General features: G+C 28.4%; 2 protein-coding genes across 2 annotated transcripts; one reads left to right on the top strand and one right to left on the bottom strand.

The window, feature by feature from the left end:
* Nucleotides 1–1,105: 1,105 nt before the first annotated feature.
* LOC107071202 (uncharacterized) lies at nt 1,106–9,501 on the bottom strand. The gene is made up of 2 exons (XM_089171520.1): nt 8,735–9,501; nt 1,106–4,768 (listed from the first exon to the last, which is right to left on the bottom strand). The coding sequence occupies exons 1-2, from the start codon at nt 9,015–9,017 to the stop codon at nt 3,591–3,593; spliced, it is 1,461 nt and encodes a 486-aa protein (XP_089027646.1). The 5' UTR covers nt 9,018–9,501; the 3' UTR covers nt 1,106–3,590.
* Nucleotides 9,502–20,051: 10,550 nt separating this feature from the next.
* LOC107071232 (G protein-coupled receptor Mth2) lies at nt 20,052–22,427 on the top strand. Its single transcript, XM_089171490.1, has one exon. It carries the CDS (start codon nt 20,052–20,054, stop codon nt 21,411–21,413), a length of 1,362 nt encoding a protein of 453 aa, XP_089027616.1. The 3' UTR covers nt 21,414–22,427.
* Nucleotides 22,428–23,488: the final 1,061 nt, after the last annotated feature.

The following is a 23,488-nucleotide window of genomic DNA, read 5'->3' as shown; positions in this document are numbered from 1 at the left end:
CCAAAGTTATAGAAGGGAGGGAGAAAAAGTAGAAGGTGGAGAAGGTGGAGGACTGATTCCTCCGATAAAAGCCACGTCGGCTGGCACCGTATGTCCATTTCCGAAGCTGGAAAGCGATTGAGAACGCAAACGGGGGACGGACCACCACTACGAGACACCTTGCAGTTGTGAAGGAAGATCTCTTCTTATTCTCGACTTCTTTATTTCTTCGTGGATTCAACTTGGCGCGTGCTAACCGAACGACGGAACGGATAGAGTAACCTTTGTTCTTCTTCTAAACTTTCATTCTAATCTTCCATACTTGAGGATTTTTCTATCTTTATCTTTTCTCTCTCTCTCTCTCTCTCTCTCTTTCATTTTTATAAAACATATATTGTGTAATCTTCTTAGGGAATTTTTTTCTTTTCACGTTAAACCACGTTCGTTTGTATACGCGATGATTTTTTAATACGTGATAGGGGTAGGTATATCTTTGAAAAGAATATATACGAACAAATTTACTCTTTTACTATTTCTTTTTTAAAGTGTGGATAAAAAGGATAGATCCTTTTTTTTTTTTTATATTTTCTTTTTATTTTTTGAAATGAAAACTTCTTTAGAATGGGAGTGATTTGAAAAAATGAAACGTGGCGCGATGTAACGCGGCGATGTAGCGCTCCGATGAAACGGCCATGATAAAAAAATACTAAGATTCGAGAGAAAGAGACGAATGCAGAATATCAGGAGTAGGATAATTGTTAAGTTTATTTGTTATAATATCGGAAATACCCTACGGACTTATCGGAAAGACCCTACGGACTTATCAGAAATACTTTACGTACGAGGTTTTTTCTGAAAAGTAGTGAGGCTTTTTCCGAAAAGTAGTGAGGTTTTTTTCCGATAAGTAAGTCCATAGGGTCTTTTCGATAAGTCCGTAAGCTCTTTCCGATAAGTCCGTAGGGTCTTTCCGATAAGTCCGTAGGGTCTTTCCTTAGAGTCTTTCCTTTCTCACTACATTTCGGAAAAAACCTCACTTCTTTTCGGAAAAAACCTCACTGATTTTCGGAAAAAACCTCACTACTTTTCGGAAAAAGCCTCACTACTTTTCAGAAAAAACCTCGTACGTAAAGTATTTCTGATAAGTCCGTAGGGTCTTTCCGATAAGTCCGTAGGGTATTTCCGATAAGTCCGTAGGGTCTTTCCGATAAGTCCGTAGGGTCTTTAGAAAAAATAGGAATAATATAGAAAAATAGAAAAGAAATGACACGTTTGGTAGAAAATAAACATACCATGCACCTTCTTTTTTTATGTCGACCGTCGATTGGTTTGGATCTGATTCTTTTGTCGCATACCTACGTGCCTTACTCTGTTTATTCTTTTACCTTTCTATCGCTCCTACCTACAAATATTTTGAGTATCGAAAGAATATGTGTGTTTATGCTTTGTAGTATGCAGTCGCACTCAAACACACACATATACAACCAGGAGCGATAACTACGAAGCATATCATAAAGAGCAGACCGAGAATAGGAAAAACTGTATAGCTATATTCCATCTCATTCTCTTGCTGGCTCAATCCTATATGTTTGTCTTTTCTTCTCTCATTATTTAGTATGGCAACCGTTTCATAGCTTCGTTACATAGCTCCGTTTCCGTTTATTTACTTTTCAGATCACTCTCTTTCTAAAGTCGTTTTCACTTCAAAAACATTCTAAAATCAACATAGTTTTCTTTATATGTAATATATTTTTTGTATGAAAAAAATTAAAATATAAAACTTAAAGTAAAGAAAATTGAATTAGAGATTAAAAGCAGTGTCTAGTCTTTGTGTCGTATCTCTTAAGGTTTAGCATAATTTTAGAAACTAGCGAGACTCAAAGTGGCGTTTAAGGAGTCGTTGGAGAGTAGTAGTAAGTCGGTTGCACTTCTCTTCTATGGTAACTGCAACGACCGCACTGACCGCGAACGTTTAATAGTCAAGACCCTTCCCTCGTGTTTCAACGCACTCGTCCGTGTAACACGTTGAAGGTACACGTTGCGTTTCATCACTATAAATGAACGATTCTTTATAATTATCTTAATCTTATCTTAATCATCGTGTATCATTTATCGAATTAATAAACACGATCATTCATCATTGGTGAGTACGATACACGTTTAGTTTCATTTCAATTTGACGACGATACTTTTTGCTTAAAGTCATGTACGTGATAAATGATCGGAAAAGTCGTGTAAAGAAATAAAAAATCCTTTATGTGTATGTATGTGTTTATATGTATAGATGTATATCTTCGATAAATTTATTCGTCTTCGTTGTTACAATCTATGCGGAAAATTGAATCGTTTTTAATCATATGTAGGTATGTGTATTACATTTTATTCTACTAATCGATCTTTCGTAGACATTTATTTATTCATATATGTTATATATATATATATATATTATAGAGAAATTACATTTGTATCATTCCACTATTAATGATGATCAAATTATATTCACGAATTGGATCGGATTAGTACCTAAATGTCAGTCTTTTATAATAAATATTGAACAAATTGTATAACTGGTCTAACTTATAATTCATCTTTATGTAATTAATGTAGCATATTGTCCGACAAATAATTTGCAATGATATTATTCACCGGTTTAATCAATTTAATTGCGTTTTGTTATCTTTAGTAAACAAGGATTCGTAACGAAATGAATCATCATCGTTCGTCCGTGTTAATCGTGTTAATAAACGATCCAAGCAAAATTCGTTGTTGCGTGTTATTGGGATAATTATTACCTAATCGAAAAAGTCATCATTGTGTTTTTCATCAAATTGACGATATTAAAAAGCAGATTGTGTTTTTTGTGTGTGTGTGTTTTTTAATTATCGAAACAAATGATTTTTAGTAATAACGTTTAAAGACGAATACAAATCAACGGTGTTATTATTAACACTATGACGTTTGGTGGTTCCACGTTAGAGCCATGCGAAAACTATTGGGTCAGTGCCGGTGGTTCTACGTTGGTGCCGATGGTTCCATTGTAGTATTCACAACTGTAAAACGAAAGTATGGAGGGTAAAAATAAGGAGTAACATCTCTGTATATAAAAAATGTCTGTCTAAATGCATTCAATTGGGGTGGCGCCACAGTAGCTAGAGGATACATTTTAAAGGAAGTGTCAAATATTATTAGAGTAGGATTGAGAACAAGGAACAATCATTGAAACAAGGAACACAAATCTCACAACCCAAATTTTACCCATAACTGTTTTGTTATTCGCATACTTTTTCATAAAATTAAATCGGCATACTTCAATTCGTTTACAATTGCTACATTCATGCCATACCTTCTGTCTACACCAGCGCCATTCAGGAAGGTTTTTCAACTATTATTTATAGAAAACGTTGGACACTTTTTCACATTCTCTTTCCATAAGAAATGTTACTCCTTATTTCTACCCTCCATAAACGAAAGTTAACACCTTAATGGCCACACGTCGGTGGTTATTAATTAAATAATAATTAATTAATTTAAAAAATGTAGATTAGACGTGCGCACGGCATAGTGTTAATTTCCCGATTATTATAAAAAAAAAACACACACACACACATTGTAGATTATTTTACAAAACAAGATGAACAACACTTTTCAACTTCCCCATTCTCCTCATCAATGTTAATAGATTTGGATTTACAAAAAGGACACCCACAACAACTATTCTTCAAAGAATTTTTTGGTAAGATAACGATCAGCATTAAGATCGGTTGAATCATTCTAAAAAATTTAAACAACCATAATTCGGTGTAAATGGCACCAAGAGCACTGGTAATCCATGGTGCATCCATCAGAAAGTAAAGTTTGAGAAACATAAAATAAGATTCTTTTGCTTTAGTCGTATTCTTGCTAGCAATGGCAGTTGACTTTCTTATTTTGATTATTTTATAAGTGGTATAAACAAATAGCATGCTGTTCATTAAACAAATGATAAATGGTATAGTAGCAACATAGACAATAACAGCAATATTAGGACCATTAGAAAAATGATGAAAATTTGGTTTGAATGGTGAATTATTTGGTACTAACGGTGATAGTTCAACGATAGTAGCAATAGCTGTTGGTACGAAGGATATTCCCCAAACCCAAGCGGAGAATATCAAGAACTTTCGTCTTTCTTGAGTCCTATACTGTTTGGGATCGGATGATGGCTTCCAGCGGAATCTGGTGATGACCAGGGTCATGTCGATGCAAATGACGAAGAGCCAGACTGTTGAAGATATCGATAGAAACATCAGGGTCAAGCAGGATACAGTATAAACCGAGAAATACAGGCTGACACGACATAGTAAAGACAACCCTATGGCGATCAGTATTAAGTTTAAGACGATTTGCAAAATGTTGTAACAGAGTACGGCCCTGTCGTAAGCTCGTTTACGTAGTCCCGATACAGTAGAATAAATCAAGACAACGATAAGATACGGTAGAATGTAGATCACGTTAGCGAATACAACAATGTTTGCACCCCAAAAACTCAAAGGTGTTAAAATACTTCGACAAGTTTCATCATCATTATCATCGGTATCATTTGAGTTATTAAATTCAACGTTATCGTTGATAAATTCGCATAAAATTTCATTATCGTTCTTGGTTATTTCTGGTATCATCGAACTAACGTTAAAAGATTCGTTACGATTGGGATACCTTCGGAGAATGACAAAACTATTGTTCGGCCGATACTCGAAACAAGCATCGAAGCATACCCATGAGTCCACCGGGTTACTCGTCGTTTCGGAATTATCTGAAAACATAAAATACATGCTGGTAGTAGAGAGACAAAGACAGAGAGATAGATAGAGTAAGTTGGATGGTTAAATAGCAATGTGTGTATGTATGTATGTATGTGTGCGCGCGCGCGCACGGTATCGATCCCCAAAGGGTGAGCCGCGCGCTCTCTGTTTGGATAATTTGGCCGGGACTACTCACTGCGTTCCTCTTTCTCATATATACACACATACATATATATATATCACAAGGAACGATTGTTTTGTCCGATCCTCGTGTTCCAGCCGATTGAAATTCCATATGGGAACGTTTAATCGTTCGTTCGTTGGTTCGGTCGTGATTTCGTTCGATCGAAACTGCCGTTTTCGAAGTTTCCTCGAACATTCACCGTGGTGGAACGCAAACCATCGATGCTTTCGATGGTGTATACTATACTACTACTTCACTTGGTGGTGTGCACCCCATACTCTTGGCTTCCTTCCCTTTCCCCTTCTCTCAGGCCCCCGTTGTTCGTGATTCGTGCTCGTTAGAAAAATCCCAACGCGAGAAAATCAAGCGTTCGAGATGTAAACCCTAACGGTCGATTGAGAATTCTATTCCGGCGTTTGAAATCGAACGTGAAATGGATGTTAGCTTGAGTAACTACCTGATTGAAAAGGAAATTAGAAACTTGTCTATCATTTTTTTTTATATTGAAATTATATAGTCATTTATTATTGGTTTTTATTGATCGATTCTCGTTTAACTCTTTGACTACATTGGACGTATCACTATGTCATGAATTTGTTTGGGTAAAGATGAACATGATGTTCTGATACGTCACTGAAACTGAGACGAGATTTAACTAAATTCATATTTTTGGTTTATTTTAGAAGAATTTTAATAATTTTTATATTATTATAATTAATTATTATAATATTTAATATATATTTAAATGTGTGTTATATTAATTTATAACAGATATAAAAAATTAAATATAAATTGATTTATATATATATAAAAATATTAATATTTAATAGTATATTTAAATATTAATTTAAATAAAAATTTATATTATATTAAAATAATTTAAATATTATATTTTAATTATAAATTAATTTAATTAATTTATTATTTTTAATTTTTTAATTTAATATAAATATTATTTTTTATAAATTAATATTTAAATTTTAAATTAAATTATAAAAAATTTAAATAAATAAAAATTTAAATTTAATTATATTAAAAAATATTAATTAATTATCACAATTAAATATTAATTTAATTATTAAAAATTAAATTAAATATATATTTAAATATTATACAATTTAAATTATGATAATTTTTTCAAAGTAATATTCAAATAAATGTCTACCCAAAGGCTTAAAATATCAGAAACTGAACAAGTATAATAATTGTACCTTTTTGACCCAAATTTACTATAGGATTTTTTAATTTGTTTTTGTTTGTTGTTGACCCTATTTATTAAATAACAAATATAAATCTGATGAAATTTTTACTGACGGTTGTAAAGAAGAAAATGGAAAAAAAAAGAAAAGGTGTTTAATGTTATTTAAATATTCAATGGGACAAAGTTGACGAGTAAGAGAGAAAGAGAGAGAGAGAGAGAGAGAGAGAGAAAGAGAGAGAGAGAGAGAGAGGATATCTCGTCGAGTTTTAATTTATTTTTTATACCTAGTTCATTTGCAGGACCCAGTATTTTCTTTTTTTCTTTTTCTTTTTTTAAAGTTTTTATTATGTCCCGTGAGAAAGATTAAATAAAGACAATGAATAAAAAAAAAAAAAATGAAAAAAAAATAGTAATTTTTTATCTTATGTGAGAAAAATAAAGAAAAAAAAATAAATATTATTCATGTAAATTTATATAAACTTGAAGAAGACATAAGTGTCACTTGAGTTCTACTGAAATCATTATCTCGTTTCTACGAATATGTTTATCGACAATTAAAAATAACCAATTACGTAAAAAATTATAATGGAATCTATTTTTATTTTATCAGAATGCTTTGGCATAAACATCATATCCAGTATCATCATACTTTTTTATGAGCTCGTAAAAATTTAATTAGTCATTCCCCTATGTACCGCGAGAGATTCCTATTTAAAAAAAAAAAAAAAAATTTATATCGTCTGGGGTGTCATTGTATCTGATGGGTACGAATTAATCAATTTTTATTCTCTTCAATTTTTCCCTGTATATTTAAAAATAATAATAATAATAATAATAATATTAATTGACGTTGAACATTTCCAAGATAAATCGTAAAAAAAAAATATTAAACAAAAATGAAATAAATTTCGTGTACACATTACACCATATCGATATATATATATATATATATATATATATCAATATATTTTACTGTTTTATTATATTATTAATTATATTAATTTATAATAATATAATTTAATACATTATTACATTAATAATTATATTAGATTATAATAATATAATTTAAATTATATTATTATATTAATTTAATTATATTATAATATAATTATAATTTAATATATAAATAATATATATAATTTAATATATTGTATATATATATATAATTAAATAGATATTAATATATTAATATTATTATATTTTCTATTGATAGAAAAGTATATAATATTTATATTATGATGCTATTTCCATATAGTATATCAAATTATAATAATATAATTTATATATTATACTAAATTATATTATAATATAATATATAAATAATATATATAATTTAATATATATATATATATATATATATATATATATATATATACAATATATTAATATTTTTTTTATTATATTATATTATAATATTTATTATTAATTATATTCAAATTATAATTACAATTATTTTTTCAAGACTGCTGGGATTCGAACCCGCGATTCGCGGATACGAATCCAAGACTCTAGCACCGAGCCACGAACAGTATAATTACAATTATATTAAATATATAATTAAATAGATTTATAATAGATATTATGATATTTTAATATTATAATATTTTCTATTGATAGAAAAGTATATATATTTATATTATGTGATGCTACTTCGATATATATTAAATTATAATAATATAATTTAAATTATATGATTATATTAAATTATATTATTTTAATTTAATTATATTATAATATAATTATAATGTAATATATATATATATATATATATATATATAATTTAATATATATAAATACAATATATTATTATTTTTTTTATTATATTATATTATATATTTATTATTAATTATATTTTAATTATATAATTATAATTATATCATATATATATTTATATATAAATAGATATTAGTATATTAATATTATTATATTTTCTATTAATAGAAAAGTATCGATTTTTGATAATTATGCATAATATACTAATTTTTTGAATAAAATCAAACTATACATCTATGATTTATTATTTAATATCAATAATGTCAGATCTCGTAAGTATAAAACAAAAAATGATTAATTTCAGATATACCCCATTAGCATATAACAATTTGATCGCGAATTAAACTAATATAAATGATTTTTTGTCTGTAGTTTTATTATGTCAAGAAAAAGATGAATAAGAAGAAATATTATATATAGATATATATATGGAGTAATAAAAAAGATATAAATTAAATTAGTAAGAGCTATAAAAGTGTTAACAACCGTAAGATGTTTTCAGAATAAATTGGTCGTTTTCGTTGTGATAGTCAAAGGCCACTTTCTCAGTTCTCGAATAAGAAGAAAATGAAGAATAAGAATAAGAATAAGAAGTAGAAGAAGAAGATGAAGAAGTTTTTCGATGAAAATAGAAATTACGAAAGAAAAAACAAAGAAGGAAAAGAAAAGAAAAGAAAAGAAAAGATAGAAAACTCCGTAAGGGTTTTGTGAAATAGATGTAATAATAATAATATAAAGGAATAAAAGAAGTTGTCAGAATAAATATGAAAAATAAAACGTACAATTGACATATATATATATATATATACATAGATGTACCTTCGATAAACGAAAGTGTGTGATTTGCATTGTCATTGTCGTTGTGTGAAATGGTACAGCATCTCGTATTCTTCTTATCTTTATCTTCTTTTTCTTGAGATTCTAAAATGCAGCATCTTCCACGATTTACTACGATCATGGTTGTGGTTCTGGTAGTAGTAGTAGTAGTAATAGTAGTAGTAGCTTCGCTTACAAGAATCGTGAAACTTAGGATGGTTTCGACTAAGATGAAGGACGTCAAGAGGATCGAGTCTAGTTTACCTATCACCATCTTTCTTTTCATCTACTTCTACTTCTACTTCTTCTTCTTCTTCTTCTTCTTTTATTTTTAGAGTTCGATCAGTTTCTTAAACCGAGAACAAGAGAAAGATCTTCGTAAGGTGACAAACGATTTGTCCGTTGTCTTTCATAAATCTTCTTATCATCGAACAATTCTTCAACACGAGTATTAAATATTTCTTTAGATGAAAGTAGGTTAAACGTATTCACGTTTTACTATCCAATCAAACGACAATCTTATATGATAAAACAACACCAATTTTTTTTTTTGGTAATTAAACGATAATATAATGTATAACTGAATTTATATAGAAAACAAATCAATGCACTCGCGATAAAAACACACGCACATGTTGTTTCTGTATCTTTTCAAAAGTAACCTTTTTACACTTGTCATTTAGTAGACTGATTTAATACACATACATATGTGTATTTATGCGAAGATGTTTGATATATATATATATATCGGTGAAGTTACTGAGAATGGGTTGGTGAGTCTTCCGAAGTACGAGTAAAAATATTTCAAAGTTGTTCACAGTTTTTATAGGATTTCCCCTTTTTCTCAATCGTTACAACATATATTTATATATATTCTTGTATGTGTATGTATTATCATATATACGATTGTGTATAGGTAACGGTATATATATATGATTACATATGTGATACTATATATAAGATTGTATGTATTATAGTGTGTACGATTGTGGAGGTAACAGTGCGTATAACCATATATATATATATATACATGATTAGATATGTGATACTATATATAAGAATGTATAGGTAACGGTGCGTGTAATCGTATATATGATTGGATATGTGTGAGATTATATGTGTGACCATTTCTCTTCTCGTGTCCTCCAACACATTTGCTCACCTTTGAGACCATGTCGCGTGCTGCTGTTGTTGGTTCTTCTTCCTCTTCTCCTTTCCACCACCCATTCCTGTGTTCCATCGGTCGTAAAGAAGAAGAAGAAAGAGAGAGAAAGAGAGAGAGAGAGAGAGAGAGAAAGAGAAAGAGAGATAGGACGTGCGACGGAATAATTATCCTTCCTCGTGACATCAGAATATTTCCCGCGCTCTTGCTTCATGCCAAGCTGTTGTAAATACCAAGAAACGTCCACGAGGAATGGGAAATATTTTGTAACGTTGCGAGCATACATCACTGGTTTGCCTCGGACTCCTAAAGATAATGAGAAGGAGGAGAAGGAAAATAAAAAATACATATATATATATGTATAGAGACAGCCAGACAAATCGATTGACAAATTGACCAATAACAAGAAAAAAAAAAATAAGGAGAAGAAGAAGAGACGAAAAAATCAAGTATTTTAATAAAAAAAAAAAAAAAAAAAAATGGAGAAGAAGAAGAAGGAGAGAAAAAGAATAAGAGAGCAAGTATTTTAATAACAAACAAAAAAAAGCAAAAGAAAAAGAGAGCAGAGTTAGAAAACTAAGCTTCGAGATGTAAATATATCGAAACAATTGAATTGTAATACAGAGCTATCAATTGAAAGAACCTTACAGAACTTAGATAACCTCTAAATAAAAATCTTTAAATTAGTAATAAAAATTAATAATTATAAATAAAAATTGTGCTATGTGCACAAAGTTGGGAAAAAATCACGCGTGAAAGTAAATTCATTTCATTAAGATAAGTTGTGTTGTTTTGAAATTATTAATGGACAAACATATTGTGACACTAAATTTTTATGTATAAAATTTAATTAATTAATTAATTAATTAATATATATATAGAATTAAATTATATATTGAATTTTATTAATTAATTAAATAATATATAGAATTAAATTATATATTGAATTTTATTAATTAATTAATTATTTTTGTTTTATCGGTTTCACGTTCTTTCGTTTTACGATTTTCAGATCACCCTGAATCTAAAGAAGTTCTCATTTCAAAAATAAAGAAGAAGAAGAAGAAGGACAGAAGAAGAAAGACAGAAGAAGAAAAAGCAAATTAAGTATTTTAATTAAAAAAAAAAAAAAAAAAAAAATAAAGGAGAAGAAAAACCAAATATTTTAATAAAAAAAAAAAAATAAAATCAAGAAGAAGAAGAAAAAGCAGCAGCAGCAAAAGACGCAAGTATAAAAATAATAAAAAATAATAAAAAATAAAAAAAATAAAAAAAAAAAGAACGCTAAGAGAGTTACATTTTTTTCTTATTTTTTTTTTTATTTTTAATTTATTCTTATTTTTATTATTTTTTGTACATTTTTAACTGTAATGACGAATTACTCGTCAATTTTTAAAGAACACATTTACTGTTGGTCATTGCCTTTTTTTTTTTTTTCATCGATTTCTAACGAATTTTTTTTTTTTCTTGGATTCTTTTTCTTTTTCTACCAAACAGGATTATAGTACGAAGAGAAAGAGACAATTTTCAGGATTTACCGGCAGTTCGAGTAGATGAAAAATGTTTGTTTCGTATGTGGCGGCTTTAGAGAAGTCTTCGAGTGGTGGAAACCATTTCCTGCCGGCTGTCTTAACGCTTCAGAAAAGGTTCAAAGTGTCTTTACAGAAAACTGAAAAGAGAGAGAAAAACCTCAAAAAAGATACAGAAAGATAGAGAGAAAAAACACAAACATACACACACACACACACATACACAGACGCAGACACATATGACTAGGGAACATAAATCGATATCTTTTTATGTCTTTTACTTTCGACGTGTCACATTGCTGGATCTTATAATTTAGATATGTTTTTGTTCTTCTTTCATTTTTGAAATTTTATTTAAATGAAATAATCGTTAATATTTGATTATTAAATAAATAAATTTGATTAATCAAATCAATGATAGAGTGAGTCGAACAATTTGTTTGACAATGTGTGACAATTCTGTGTGACAATGAGTTAAACGTGTAAATCTTTTATGAAAGTTTATCACAATTTACATGTGACAACGAAAATAATGATAAAAAAAAAAAAAAAGAAATCACAATTCTTTGACATAAAATAACTTCAAACAAATTGTTGACATTAAATCATTTCTTTGACAATGTTTCTCTCTTCTACATGACAGTTATCTCGAGTAGTGTCATCAGATAATGTTTTTATTATAGATTCTTTATATTCTATTCATTATTTTTACATTATTATTTATTAGTGACATGTAAATTATCATTGTAATAATGATTATTATATTGGAGTGAAAAAACATGTAAAAATAACAATCTTTTATTTTAAATTCTTCTTTCTTAGAAATACTATTATTATTGAACACATGTGCAACAGTTAAAATAATGTAAAGAACATTTAATTAAAGTATTTTGATAAATGAAAATGTTTCATTAAAGCATAGGAGCTATAAAATAATAATAATAATAAAAGGAAAACAAAACAGATACAGTTGTATAGTTTTAATTTCAAATTATCTTTATATGTATGTGGAATATTATATTCATTTCCAACATCCATAACATTCAAACAGTCATATAGACAACATTGAATAAAAGTATTTTTCATAGAGATTAATGTCTCAGTTAAAAGGTGAATCTTGAAGAGAAAGGTACATAGATCATATGTAATAAGTTATTAGATAACAATATGCACTTATATTAATTATTTAACAATTATTTTATCATTCTAATATACTCTAATTACATTTCAGATTGTTTCTATTCATATACATTGGTTTAAACATTTCATATGTTTTAAAGTACATTAAATAGAAAATAATTTTGATTTATTATAAATTTATGTTTCTTTTTTCATTAGAAATTAAACGTACACGTTATTCATAATTATTTTAAAAATAATGAATAAAATAAAGAGAATGTAGTATCTTATAGCATAGAAAATCATGTGGAATAATCTTCGTGTGTGAATTGTGTATAAACGTTATTGTGAATATTTTTAAAACAATTATGCATCTCTGAAAGTATTTCAATTGTGAGGATTCTTTATCGATACAAATTTTGGGAATGTATTCTTTCATATGTTGCATTTCATATTAGACATTTTTCTATCGACAATTCTCTTCTATACGATTTTGTTCTTTTGTGCTAAACGACAAAGATCTCTTAATGTCTACATTGTCTTTATTCTATTCATTATTTTTAGAATAATCATAAGTAACAAGTAAAAATTTAATATGTAATCAAAAAAAGAAACATAACTTTATAACATATCAAAATTATTTTTTATTTAATGTACGTTAAAACATATGAAATGTTTAAACCAATGATGACCGTTTTCATGTTCAAAAAAATGAATTAGCCAATCACAGCCAAGCTTTCGTCCGAATTCTTCAGTTTCATGGCGTCATTCGTGGAGAACACATCGGAGTGTCATCGTCCCGTTAAAATCAGGTAATTAAAAGATATTTTGTAAGATTTACACCTTCCTATTATAATATACAAAGGATGTAAGGATCAATTTTGATTTTTTGAATATATTTTGACAATGTTTATGCTCCTATATCGTATTTTTAATCATTTGAAATTTTTCTTTATTATAGGTGGAAAGAAGATTTACTGCGCATCATTTTCGCGCATGCAGTATTTTCGCGCCAGTCTTACGCGCCTGTTTTATGCACTGCAATATGGCGAATCTTTCGAACTTTTTAATCTGTCATCTGTATACTTGTTGCAGCGGATTTTGTTATCCCGTTAATTTCAGGTAATTGTTTCAATTAATATTTTAATGTACACCTTTCTGTTATATATTAAATGATATATAACGAATGTTATATATCAAATGCATACTACATGCATAATTTTTATACGTGTTTTCATACTTTACTTTTTTTTTAGTTTTTCGAGCTTGTGAAAAGATACAACACGAATTCACTAACCTTTTAATATTGTGGCAACTTTCTTTATCTTCTATATATACGTCGAGGTGAGCATTATGTTTTTTAAGTATAAGCATATAAGCATATAAAAATACTACAGAAAGAGTGAGAGAGAAGGAGTGAGAGAGAGAGAGAGGAAGAATAAGAAAACAATACACTCGACATATAAGCTATTATAAATGTGTATTTATATTTCCAAGTATTTCTTGAGTCGACGACAAAACGTAAACAGCCGATAACATAGGTATAATAGCCGAGCGTTCGACACTCCCGAGGTCTCCTCTACCAAGGTTATGTAGTAACGTATCTCGTATTCGTCTTCTATCCTTCGACGAGACAACATAAACGTAAAAGAAGTGTATTAAATTATTTAATAATTTTATTTCTAACGTTATCGTTTTGATTTTAATAGTTTAAAAAGCTTTTCATTGCATAGAATGGTATAAAAACTGGTTTATTTTTTATGTTACTCTTTATTGCATTTGCTGATACAATTACTGTTTTATTTAGACAACTTTAAAGATTTTTAATTAATATTTATACTAACATTACATACTTAATATGTAATTTAGCAAGCAAATAGTTGCATACTTTGATCAATTTCACAAATATTTAATAACTTGAATACCATTCTATCAAAAATATTCAATGGTTTTAATGTGTGCCCTGCCTTCAGAAATGATTTACAGGAAATATTGTAATATAGTCTTTAGTATGTTTCAGCTTTTCAGACTTTTTATTTAATTTTATTTTATACATCGTCATCCTAAGGGTAGGATACCCATCCTGCAGTCATCAACGAAGACTAAAAGTAAGTATATTTTACTATCAAACATTTCTATGATAATTTCAATTGATTTTTATTACAACAATGATATTAATTGTTCTTTTTCTTTTTCTGTTTCAGAAAATCATTGCAATCGAGCGCGTAGGCAATGAGGTTCTCGTGTGTTGCATCGTGTTAAAATAAAATATAAAAAAGTCGACAAGTAGATTCAGTGTTGATCGTCGTATGTTAAAGTTTCGTTTGCTCGGTTAAGAAACTCGCAAGTTTCTTTTATTCGGTTTAAACATGTGCTCATCGTCATCCTAAGGGTAGGATACCCATCCTGCATTCATCAATGAAGAAAAAACGTAAGTCAATTTTTATATTAAACATTTTCTCAATAATTATAATAATTTTTATATAACAACGATTTATATTATTTTGTTTTTATTTGTGTTTCAGATCATCGTTGGAATGGTATTCACATTTTATTAATTAAATTCATTTAGAAATTCGTTTAACACTAGATTTGTTCAGTATTTTTTAAAAATTTACAAACATTGTTTGAATGAAAAAGTGGGTAGAGGAGAGGAATTAATATTTATGCATATTTCATTATAGCATTAAAAATTAACATATATTTTAAACAAATATTCTACTTTAAAATTAATTAAATTTAAATTTTTTTAAATTACAATTAATTAAAATATTTCTATTTTATATATATATGTAACAAAAAAGTTTGAAATGAATCATATTTGTTCAGTCTATAAATCTAGTGTTAATTGAATTAACTGAAAAGAATGCAGTTTTATGGTCATTATTTGTGCATTGTCGTCGTCATCCTAAGGAAAGGAGATCCATTGTGCATTCATCAATAAAGATTTTAAGTAAGTATATTTTTGTATGAAATAATTCCTTAAAAATTTTTCATGGTTTTCTGTAATAGTAATGATATTAATAGTGTTGTTTTTTATTTCAGTTTCAGATTGCAATAGTGCGCGAAGCAATATGTGCAGTGTTTATGGTGGTATTATCAACTGCGTGCAAAGCAGTTTTTGAATTAGTTGTAGAATCAGTGATCGGGCGAGTAATAAATTAAAATCAAACGCGAATTAGAGTCAGTGTTGTTCGTCGTATAATAAAATTTCGGTTTCGCGATAAGAAACTCATCTATAGTTTCTTATTTTCGTTTATACCGCGTTTTTAGATTCACGCGAGGTGCATCACCATGGTGCAATAGAGCTGCATCTCATTGGAATGCATTGTAAGTATTCATTTGTATTTACATTTTATTCGATTTTATTTTATATGATTTTAAATAATATTCCAAATAACTTATAGTTTTGTTCTATTTTATTTTACAGATATAACCATGGATTCTCTTCTTTTCAAAGATGTTGGATGAATTCTTCGATGGATTTTCGATGGATCTTCTTCAATGGCAAATCGAGTATCGTCTTCCATGGTCAGACTATAATACTTACTGCGAAGTAGGAGTGTTTTGGAGCCATCGCAGAACTTCTTAAACCGTGAGTTTTTATTTAAAGTCCCTCCAGTGCTCAATCATGCCGAGGATGAAAGGTCCAAATCGGCACGAGTTACTGGTTGTAATTATTTAAATAAATTATTGACGAGCACATGAGTAATTCCTTTTTAGGAGTTACTCATGAAAATTGTATATTTTATTGTATGTTTTATTATTAGTTCAGGATAGGTTTTCTTGTCTCATCGGTTAAATTCATTTAATTCATAATGCAATTAATAAATGCACTCTCTTTTTTATTACGTTTATAAAAGCATGTAATAAATGTCTTACATTGCATTGCTTCGTACATAGTTTATCTAATCGAAATTAATTTTGATATATCAATACTTTGATATTTTAAATAAATGAGCAAGAAGACAAACTTATTCGCGACGGATAGACTTTGGCAGTTAAGTGGTGGCTCAAAGCCCAGTTCTTTCATTAGAACAGCCAACTTAATGAAAGGAGTCGTCCGAGGTTTGCAAAAAATATCCATCATTATTGTAGAGTCTTTTAATACAACCTTTACCTCGAAGCTATAATTGTTTCATATGGGGTAACTTTTTTTTTTCATTCGCTTGTTTAAGTCATTATTCACCAAATGACTTGTAGAGTCCTTAGTCGCTTAGATGAATTTTTATTAAAATCTTTTGATATATTTATATATGTGTTAATCATATTTTTTAGATCAGGATTTTCAGCTACTAATATACTAATCTCCCGTTTCTCCCCCCCCCATACTTTCTGCGTTCTCATCTATGCGTGTGCCCAGGTGTTACACGTATGGGTGAGAAACAGTTAGCGTGGGTTTAGTTTTAGTTTTTCCCCTATTGGCGGCTGTTATTGTGCTAGTGATTGCACGATGTACTTTACACCTGTGTGTGCGTATTAGGTAGTGTGTATTGTACATCGTTTCGCGATATTTTTTATTCATTTAATACATTATTAAATACTCAAAGCACTACTTCCTCATATCACGTTTTTGTGTATTCTTATATTTATATTAAATATTTCTAATTTGTTTGATAATCTCGTTTGCATAGTAGAGTTACTGCATTTATTTGTGGAAACTTTAATATACTTGTATATTACTAGTATGCATATATATGCTAGTGTATACTTGTATTTTTGCTTTAGTTTTTTATGCAATAATCATTAGCCTTGGCAGTCGATTACAGCAAAACGTACGTATACCCATTAGCATATAAGTTTAGAAAACGTGGTTGAACTAGGGTGTCGGAGGTGCCCCGGGGCATGCTCTCTAGTTTAGGCTTTTGCACCCTGGTGGTATGTGTGAGAACCGTGGAGTGAGTGGGTGGGTATGTATGTTTTTTCTTAAAATGGGTAAAAATATGGATAATAGGCAGGCAGGTAGCATACTTCTTGGAATGAATGTGAAAACTTTAATTTTAAGTAGGTAGGATCCAGGAAAGGCATTAGACTTCTAGCTTCCACTCCGGAGTGGAAATTCCGCCTCCTGGTTTATACAGAATTGTTACAAAATTTGATCATCTCATTCTATATTATGTTTGATTTGTTAATTTATTTTGTAACTATTCTGTGATCTTTATTATGTATCATGATTCAAAGGTATTTGCAACCATTTGAAAGATTCATTTCTACTTCGATTCTATCTCGAATGAGATAGAGTCGAATCACATTCGCAAATTCTTTGATGCATTTGATACTTAGTTTTAAGTATTTCAGGATTAGCACTACGCACTATCGCGATTTCGTTTTATAAAATGGAGATATTTTATATAATTAACTAATAAATTATTAACGAATTAATGAAATGAAAGTATTGCAAGAAAATGCATTACATTTATTGCAATTTTTATTTCAATTCGATTTTATTACTCGATGTTAAAAGTGCGAAGTGTTATTAGGTCATCGAGGGAAATCATTATCTGCTTGGACATTCGATTAAATGTTCTCGTGTATGATCAATAAACTCTATGTTCATTGATGGTCCACGAGCTAGAAAAGTGAACGCGAAATGTAAATTAATTTTGTAATAATTGAGAATTAGAATCATAATAAAATAAAAGTTTATTTGCAAAAATAGTATGAAAGATCTTATCTTGCTCGCACGTAGGAAATGTCCAAATGCAGTTTTCATGGAATGAAGAAAGAAGAGGCTTAATGCCGAAGAGGCCCCCACTTAATTGTGGCTCAAGAGGGCAACTACAGGCTATTGAGTTATTTTCAAAGGTTCAACAGCAAGTTTGAACCTTTAGAGAATGGCTCTCTAGTCATATTTTATATTTTATTGTTTTACTTTTTTGCTCGTCATTAATTTCTAGTTGTAATTGGAGATGATGGACCATTCCATCTCCTTGGGACACTAAATTCGTGTTTATATCGTCAAAAAGATGCATATGTGTTTAATTATCTCGAGTCAAAATATTTAAATTCCATTTTTATTAAATTTTGAAACCTAATTATCGTCTTTTAAATATTAAAGTAATCTCTCTTTTTTTTTGTCTTTAAGATTTGTCACTTAAATCGCATTTTATTAAATTTGTAATTTTTTCTTTTTTATATAATGCAGTTTAAAAAAGTATTAGTTATAATAATTAATAGATATTATTTTCTCTAGTAACTTAATATTTGTACTTTTATTTTTTTTTATTTTTTGTAAATGTAAAATCACGCGTTTAAATTTAATTTTATTGCAACTTTAAATATAGATTTGAAAGAAATAAATAGAGAATTCAGTTTGAAAAGTGCATCTGCGAATTGGACGATTCATATGTCAGGCTATTGTATCTCACTTGATTCTATAATTAATATAGTTTTCTTTTTGTTACAGGTGATCATCGTTGGATTTAACAACAAACCTTTAAGATCTTTTTCTATTTTAGTTCTTAAAATTGTTTCATTTTTGTAATATATGTATGTATAATGGCATTTCTGAAGGCACACACAAATACTAAATATGCATATACATTGTTATTTGAAATTCTATAACAAGAATAACTGTAAATATTTGTTTTAACCAAATTAATATTTAAATTAATATTTCATATACCCGAAAAATTAAATATTTCACGATTTTTTAGAAGAATTTTACAGTTAATATCGGTTACTTTTTGGACACACACAGCTTCATTAACCATAAACTAATACACAACTACACTTAAATGAATAAGAATCTAAGTGATATTTCCACTCACGTTTTTTTTTTTTTGCAAATGACTTAATATATACGACAAATTTAAATAAATAATAAACATTTTTCATAGACAATTATAAGTGTGCACAATTTGAAAAAAATCAGAGTGGGCCTTACCTGATAATTCACTGGTTAGATATATTTACTTGTTCAATGTATATGCTTGAAGGTAAATACTTGATCAATAGAACAAATAATCCAATGATATATACAATGATAATTTTAAAATCAATAAAAAACGAATAGTAAGTATATATAATAATTATCTATGTTCCATAAAAAAAAAAAAATAAGATTAATTCAATTGAAATTAATAAAATTGATAAAAAAGGAGTAATGATTGGTTATGTATATCGATTATAATTTATGTATTTATACATTTTCTCTCTCGAATGATTAATACTAACATAAGAAAAATAATAAGTTCTATTTTTAATGAAAAATGTTGTGAAAAAGAAAAAAATCGAATAATAGCAGGAAAATGTTTCTTCAAGGAGTTCCTCTAAACACAAACACACACACACACACACACACACACACACACATACATACATACACATATAAACATATATATGCATTTATGACACTTACACTTGCATTTATATATATATAAGTATAGAAACGATTAGAATAATGCACACTATTGGTTAAAAATCTGAGAATGTGGAATGATTCATATATATTGTATGAAACTATGCTCGCTAATTATTGTCGTCAGTATCGGTTAATGTATCGAAGAAGATGCACGTACGTAACACGATCATCCTTACGAGTTTCCTCATATTTGTTGCAAATATTAATGCAATACCAGTTAAACGTTTAATTAAATGGAACGAATATAATCAGATAGATTTGCCAAGAAAATGTTGCATAGAGGATTATCTTTTTGACGATGAGTTGATGACTTGCGTTAAGGTCATTAAGGATGATGATTTTTCGGAGGAAATGGGAACGGAAATACGTGCTTATGAGCTACCCTGCAAGATGGTTGCTATCATATGGATAGAAAATGGAGCCAACAATTCTTGGACTTATACGACGGATGATTTCCCAAACGATTACTGTCTCGAAACTACGATGAATAGGACACAAGTGTTGGCCAGGTGTCCAGGATTGTCCAAAGTGAATGAAAACACGTCGATCGTTTCAATGATGAAAACAAAAACATATAACGAAACGGCGAAGATATGTAATGACGAGGATAGTATTAAAAAATGGGATCTCGTATTTTGGGGTTCTCGATCATATATGGCAACGAATGCTGCTCATATGATAATAAGTATCATCGTAGTGTTAATATATTTGTTCATACCAGAATTACGTAAAGGTAACTACAATCATTCGGTTCTTCAACACAATATATCCTTATTGGGATTGGGTTGTATATTATCCTACTTGTGTTATTGCAAATATCCATTGGCCGATAATCTCGTAATCATTCTCTGGCTTTCCTTACAATTTTTCACCGTGGCTACGTTCTTTTGGTTAAATGTGATCTGTTTTGATATGACATTGTGCATCACGAGATTCCGTTGGACCGTAGGACTCAGTGGTAACAAAGAAAAAGACAAATACAAGAGAATATTAATCTATTCCGTTTTCGCATGGGGTGGTGCATTATTACCAACAGTGGTGGCTGCAATCTTCGAATATACACCAGGAATACCAAAGAACTTTCCGATGAAACCTAATTACGTTAGATATTGTTTAGGTCCTAATCCAATAGTGAATCTCTACTTTTTCGCATTACCATTAATAACATTGTTTTGCAACAACGTATTATTCCTTTTTACGACGTACAAAATCGTACGAATTCAACGTAGCACTGAGATAGCTACGAAAAATCAAAGTAGTGCATTAACCAAGAAATATTTCTTATTCTTAAGACTATATCTGTTCATGGGTGCACCGTGGTTCTTTGGATCACTTTTAGCGTGTCTCAACAAGTTGGTCATTTTAAAGCTCTGTAGACTAATTCAACCTATACTTTGGTTGTTCATGTTGTTAGCAAGAAAGGATATCAGACATAAGATTGCTAACAGATTCTGTTTTTGTATTAAATCCAAGGATCACAATGGAACTACTTTAGCTGGTACGGATTAGTTTCATTTCAAGATGATCTCACCGATAATATTCTGATTAAAGATTTTTCAACAGTCTCAAGGTTATTATGTTCATCGTTTGTTCGTTTAATAAGTCGTCTGCATGATTTTGCATTCGTGATGCACTTGGACTATATATATATATATGTATATGTTTTTCTGTGTGTCTCACTCTCTCTCTCTTACTCTTGTTAACTCGTGTTTGTTCTCGTGAAATTCATTAACATTTACGTTGTGTAATACATCTTGTGAAATCGTAATGTTACGGGGAAAAACTCAACTCAATTCAACTCAATTCAACTCAACTCGACTTGGTTATATTCTTTTTCTAACTTTTTATGTCTTTTTATATGCAGGAGTAAGTGAGAGGTAAAAGACTACTTTTGCAATTACGAAATTGAGATAACTTTCTTGCACGAGATAGAATTTAGTGACTAGTAGTGAAAAAAAAGAGACCTTTTTTCTCATCCAAAAAAAAAAAAAAAAAGAAAAACTAGACGAATAAAAAAAGAAAAAAAAAGGAAATGGAATGATATGATGGACGTTAAGTATGACGTAGAGAATGAATTTTTTATTGCACAACTGTTGCGGAAAAAAGAAAACGTACGGGAAAATGATTTTTCGATGTATTTAAATTCGATTGACTTCATCTTCTTCTTGTGTGTGTTTTTTTTTTATTTTATTTTATTATCTCGTCAACGTCTCGCGAAGAAAATGGTTTGATCCTTGGTTTTATTATTCCATGGTTTTTTTTATTATATTTTGACTACTTGCTTGTTCGAAAATGAAGGAAGGAAGGAAGGAAGGAACGAACGAGGATTACGGTATCGAAGTGGTAGGAGAATCAGAATTGCTATAGAAAATGTTATGAAAGGGATGAGAAAATGTATGGGGAAATATAAATTCACGAATTCAACATTTGACCGTTGGGTCAGCACGAATGACGTCGAAATTTCGTCTATGGAAAATTGAAGTAGCGAAAAATTCACCGTTTTCTTGTTTTTTTTTTTTTTTTTTTTTTACATATTTCTTCGATATTTATTTCTATTCTTTTCTTTCTTTCTTTCTTTCTTATATTTCTATTTTATTTTTATTTTTATTTCTTTTTATTTTCGTTAAAATGAAAAAAGAAAAGAAAAAGAAAAAACAACGGAGGAAACTCTCTGATTTGATCTCAATTATTTATTATTCTTTTTTATTTTCCTTATTTTCTAGGAAATATTTCATCGTATTATGTAAATGGTATTATTTATAAATGACACAAATTCTGACTTCTTTTTAAGTATTAATTTAATCGTATTTTCCTTTTTTTTTTTTTTCCTTCTGTATTATAGAAAATAATTTAATTTGTAATTTGTAAATATAAATGTAGATTATCAAATAAATTAACGTTTTGTGACTTAAGTAATATTTATAATAGATATTAGTTTGATATTAAGAAATATTACTTGCAAAAGAAAAATGGACAAAAAAATAAAATAAATCAAAGTAATTTTAATAATAATAATAATAATAATAATAATAATAATAATAATAATACTAATAATAATAATAATAAAATGTTTACATTTTAAGAAAAATATTTAATCGTATAATATGTAAATATATATTATTTATAATTAACTCTCACTTCCTTTTAAGTATTAATGTAATTGTATTTTTTTTCCTTCTGTATTATATAACGTATATAATTTGTAGTATTAAATAAATGTAGTTTAAATATATAATAATTAACGTTTTTGAATGAAATAATATTTAAAAGATACTTGTTGGTATTAAGAAATATTACTTACAAAAAACAAAATGTATCAAAGTAATGTAAATAATAAAAAATAATAATAAAAAGAAACTCTTTGAATTTAATTAACATAAATAATATTTAAGAGACATATCCATTCGTATTAAAAAATATTACTTGCCAAAGAAAAATAGAAAAAAAGAAATAAATCAAAGTAATTTAAATAATAATAATAAAAAATGTTTACATTTCAATTAATTATTTAATCGTATTATGTAAATATATTATTTATAATTGACAACAATTCTCACTTCCTTTTAAGTATTAATTTAATCGTA

This window comes from Polistes dominula, unplaced genomic scaffold (assembly GCF_049000335.1).
Source record: "Polistes dominula isolate Pdom_NZ unplaced genomic scaffold, Pdom_raw_medaka contig_26, whole genome shotgun sequence".
Lineage (NCBI taxonomy): Eukaryota > Metazoa > Arthropoda > Insecta > Hymenoptera > Vespidae > Polistes > Polistes dominula.
Note: the sequence above shows the minus strand (reverse complement) of the source record. Positions and strands in the feature narration are given on the sequence as shown.